We start from the raw sequence: 4,590 nt of genomic DNA on the forward strand, positions 1-4,590 counted from the left end.
AACTATGATTTTTAACCCTGAAAGATGTTTGAGTCCATTTTTTAAAAAACAAACATTTTTAACAAGAGTTATTGTGTAATGTTAGGTTGGCTTCTTCCAGAGTGGACATTAAGACAAGGATTAGAAAACAAGCAATTTATTTGAGAAATAATCCAAAGAAAACATTGCTAAGGGAGAAGGGAAGAAATATGTGGAAATGAAGGCTATAATAAAAGATTAATATCAAGAGTTTGACACTGTGGACAACCAGGGCTGTCTCGCTGGAGAAATCTGGGAGATGGGGAAGTAGGCATATGCCTCAGAGTTATCCCACTTGAGGGGTAAGGAAGCTGTGATAGCTACTGTCCCTAGTTTTCATCCAGTTCCTATCCATCACTGGCTGAAGGCTATGGTGAGGGCACTTCTGGCCTGCCTTCGCCCAGCCAAGAGGAGCCCTCCAGAGGAGAATCAGTTGCTTGCAGCCTGATATTGCTCCTATGTTCTGGAAAGCTGAGTGCTAAGGGTTGTGGCTATAAATCATTAAATCATTTTCTTGTGCAAACTCCATTAAATCAATTTAATTCCTTGATCGCTTTTCCATATGGAGTGGTCAAATATATTCCCCTCATCTTTTGTTTTGTTTTGTTTTCACTTCTGTTTTACTAAAATGAACCATAAGTTTCGACCATGGTAAGTTTCTTTCTGTTTCTACCAAGGCCATTATTTCTACCAAGTCCAGTTTTCTCACCTCTATAACTAAACTTTTTACTGCCGATTTAGCCATAGTCATTTTTATTTTTATTTGATTGCATTCACCAAGAATAACCACTATAAATTAGATTGAGGAAAACAGAGGTCTGCCTGTATATTAGCCAATCACTGAGGCCATTGTGAGCATTACCCCTCAAATAGTCTCAGATGGCTCTGCCGCCCAGGACAGCTAGTAACCCAGCTCCACCTCTTCCTAGTTGTGTGAACGTTACTGAATTTATAGGTTAGCCTCCTTCAACTTCAATTTACTCACCTGCAAAACTGTGCTAATAATAGAGACCAACTTCTTGTTAGGGATCAGTTAAGGTACATCATTTGGAAGAACTCGTGGCCTAGAGTAAGTGTCCAATATGTACTGCTTATTATTATCATTGTTGTTAATTAAGATCATTATAATGATATGCCAATTATTTCATGTACTACTGATCACTGTGCCAAAAGGATACTCTCCATCCACACTATTCGAAAAGAGCAAATGGTTGTGTTGAAATGATAGACAAAATGTCCCACCTCATTGGCAATACTACTTGCTTCATAGGGTTGTTGCTGGTAGAGGAATGATAAAACAATATGTTTAAAGAGCCTGGTACACAGTAGACACTAAGCACATGCTTTTTCCCTTTGGCGTTCCTTAAGATATGTTCCTTGAGTCTTGAGGATCAGAGAAATAGTGTTATGGTGAGTTTCTTAAGCATTTCTAGAAAGTTGGCCTTCCTAAGTCCAGAAGGGTTTGAGTTCTACTGGCTTATGTCACATTGAGCAATTATGGTGAAGTTCCAACATCCTTTCAAAAATGTCAGCATAGGGAATAGAGTCAATGGAATTGTAACAGCTACATATGATGTCAGAGCAGTAGTAGATTGGGGGCGGGGGATTATCACTTTGTGAGGGGTGTAAATGTCTAACTATTACATTGTTTTGTACACCTGAAACTAATAAAAAAAAAGAAAAAAGGAATGTCTTAAGAAAGGTGTGATTTGCTATTTTTATTTGTATAGCTCTCACTATAGTCAGCATTTCAAGATGCTCTACGTGCTAGTTATGATCATGCGCTTAGATTGTTTCTCTAAAATTTGGGCATGTGTTTTTGTCTTTTTTAGATTTAATTGTGGGTGCATTTGGAGCAGGAAAAGTAGCCGTTTACAGGTATGTGGTTGGTGGTATGCAAATGTTTTTTACTGAAGTAAAATTGATATGTAACATTATATTAGTTTCAGGCATCCAGCATCATGACTCAATATTTGTATATATTGTGAAATGGCCACCACAGTTAGTCTAGTTACCATCCATCACCCCACACATAGTTACAAATTAATTTTCTTGTGATGAAAACTTTTAAGATGGATCCTCTCGGCAACTTTCAAATACACAACACAGTATTATGAACTACAGTCACCGTGCTGTACGTGACATCCCAGGACTTATTTTATAACTGGAAGTTTGTACCTTTTGACCAGCTTCACCCACTTCACCCATGCCCCACACCACCCCATACCATCCTCTATCCCCTGCTCTGGCAACCACCAATCTGTTCTCTGTATCTATGTGTTTGTGTTTTCACTGTTTGCTTTTTTTTTTAGATTCCACATATAAATGAGATCATACGGTATTTGTCTTTGTCTGAATTTTCTCATTTAGCATAATGCTCTCAAGGTCCTTCATGTCAGAATGGCAAGATGTCATTTTCATGGCTGAATGATATTCTAGCGTATATATACACCACATTTCCTTTATCCATTCATCCATCAATGAACATGTTTTTCTAATTGTTTCAAATGCATTTCCTTTTTGTTGCTAGTTTTGCCTTAAAAAAATATACCAACTATTTATTTTGGAGAACATGTACATGCTCTTTTTAAAGTTTGGAGGAATTTTTGTCCTCAATTTTTTCCTTTCTTTCATCCCTCTGTCTTTTTATTCTCATACCTCATGATCACAATTCCATCCTCCACTAACATAATGTTAATTAAGATATAAATCTTAGCAGAACTTATAAAATGACACACTTTTTAGATGTTACTATATTTGAATGCTGTCCTTTGCTTTGGAAGTACATTAAAATGTGCTTATAGAAGGAATATGGGGTGAGAGAATGTTACTATGTACCCTGGACCCTATAATCAAGTGGACGCTAAGTTAGGGAATGGAACATACCAGAAATTCATAGCCCCCAATAGCAAGCATTGAACAGCCATTCAAATGTGACTGGTATGGTTTCAAAAACCTGGTCATTCCACAGACTCACTAATTTGTAATCTTGGCCAACTTCCTATAACTTTCTAATCCTCTGATTTTTCATCTATAAAATGGGGATAACAATACTTCCTTTATAAGTTTATTTTTGTTAAAAAGATTAAGTGAGAAGCTGCATGTAAAGTACACAGAATAGTAACTGGTGGACAGTTGGTGCTCAAAATTTTTGGATTCTTTTTTTTTTTTCTTAAAAAAAATGTTGTAGAAGAATACGAGACGCTCAGTCAAGATATCAAGACAAAAGGCAGAGGGCACATATTGCTAACCTAGCTCAACTCCTAGAGATATTCTAAAGTTAGGCTTCCTCAAGTAGGTAAGATTTTCTTCTTCATCAGTCCCAAGGTTGATTTATGGCAGCCACTCTCTGCTTCAGGTTGCAGAGATCAGATGACTGAAACTCTCAGAGTAGTGGAAGCACGAGGCTGTGTTTGAGGTGATCTTGAGGATGCACCCCTTAGAGCTGATGGAGTGACACTCTCTGGATCCAGCTACTGGGCTGTGAATCCATCCACCACGTTTGTGCCAAGGTCATGTCTTCCATTGGCTGGTTCCCAGCCAATTACTGGGCATCATAAGGATATGACTACAGGCCCATTCCTGTGAGGCATGGAGCTCTTCTAACGGGCAACTTTGGCTCAAGGACTCCCCAGTGCCCTAGCTGGGGCTTCCTTCCTGGACCCCCTTTATTCCACTCCCTCCCCTTTATTCCTCCTAGGTGTTTGCCCCACTAAATGTCTTGCATGTCGAATCCTGCCTTATTGGCTACTTTTCCAAGGACTGGCGCTAACACAATAATGAAAACAAAACTAGGTAGCAGAGTCCAGATAAACAGCATAAAGGATTTTAGGAAAATCCCCAGTGCCCCATTGTGGTTATTGTGAAATAGTTTCAAGTCATGTCCTAAACAATACTATCCCAAGGCACAGCCCTCCCACCTGTCTGAGGAAAACATATGCAATGCGGTATCATTTCATGTTGTCAACTGGAGGCGTGGCTTGCAACTATCATATCTTGGAGATGGGCTTTTAAAATTGCCCCATCCCCTTTCCCTACGACTTACGTTTTCATCTAGTTATGCTCACCTTGGTGGTGGGAATTGAATTTACTCTATATTAGTCCCTCTCCTCAAACTTGGCTGCACATTAGAATCACCTGGAAGGTTTGTTTAACAGTCCAGTGCCTGGCCCTGACCTCCACAGGTTCTGATTCAATTCGCCTGTGGTGGGGCCTGGGCATATTACCTGTTTTAAAGCTCCTCGAATGCTTAATTATGCAGTTAGGACTGAGAACCACAGCTCTGTGTGAAGTACAGCATAAGTCTGTCAACCTACCCTCATGGGTTTAGCTAAATCTGCAAAGCTTGGCTAGAATATGGTTAATCCAACTAAAAAAATCATCAACCAATAAGGCAAGGAAATTTGCAAAACTCGAGTACTTACAGACGCGAGTGACTGTAGGATGATGTATTTCTTCAAATATGAATAGAGATATAGTCGCAGATCCTGGAGAAGTATTTCACAGCAATATCACCAAAACACCACGAGCACAATCCTTGAACAAAGCAGGTGTGTGGGGCTTGCCGAGTGG

At 39.4% G+C, this 4,590-nt stretch overlaps 1 protein-coding gene across 1 annotated transcript in view; it reads left to right on the plus strand.

Moving 5' to 3' along the window:
- The window catches only part of ITGA8 (integrin subunit alpha 8), a 172,126-nt gene that overhangs the window by 86,385 nt on the left and 81,151 nt on the right, over positions 1-4,590 (plus strand). The window contains exon 14 of the mRNA XM_019629342.1: positions 1,851-1,896. Coding sequence (XP_019484887.1) covers positions 1,851-1,896 — 46 coding nt within the window. The remainder of the gene's footprint in view (positions 1-1,850; positions 1,897-4,590) is intronic.

Source organism: Hipposideros armiger, unplaced genomic scaffold, assembly GCF_001890085.2.
Source record: "Hipposideros armiger isolate ML-2016 unplaced genomic scaffold, ASM189008v1 scaffold_844, whole genome shotgun sequence".
In the NCBI taxonomy this organism is placed as follows: Eukaryota; Metazoa; Chordata; class Mammalia; order Chiroptera; family Hipposideridae; genus Hipposideros; species Hipposideros armiger.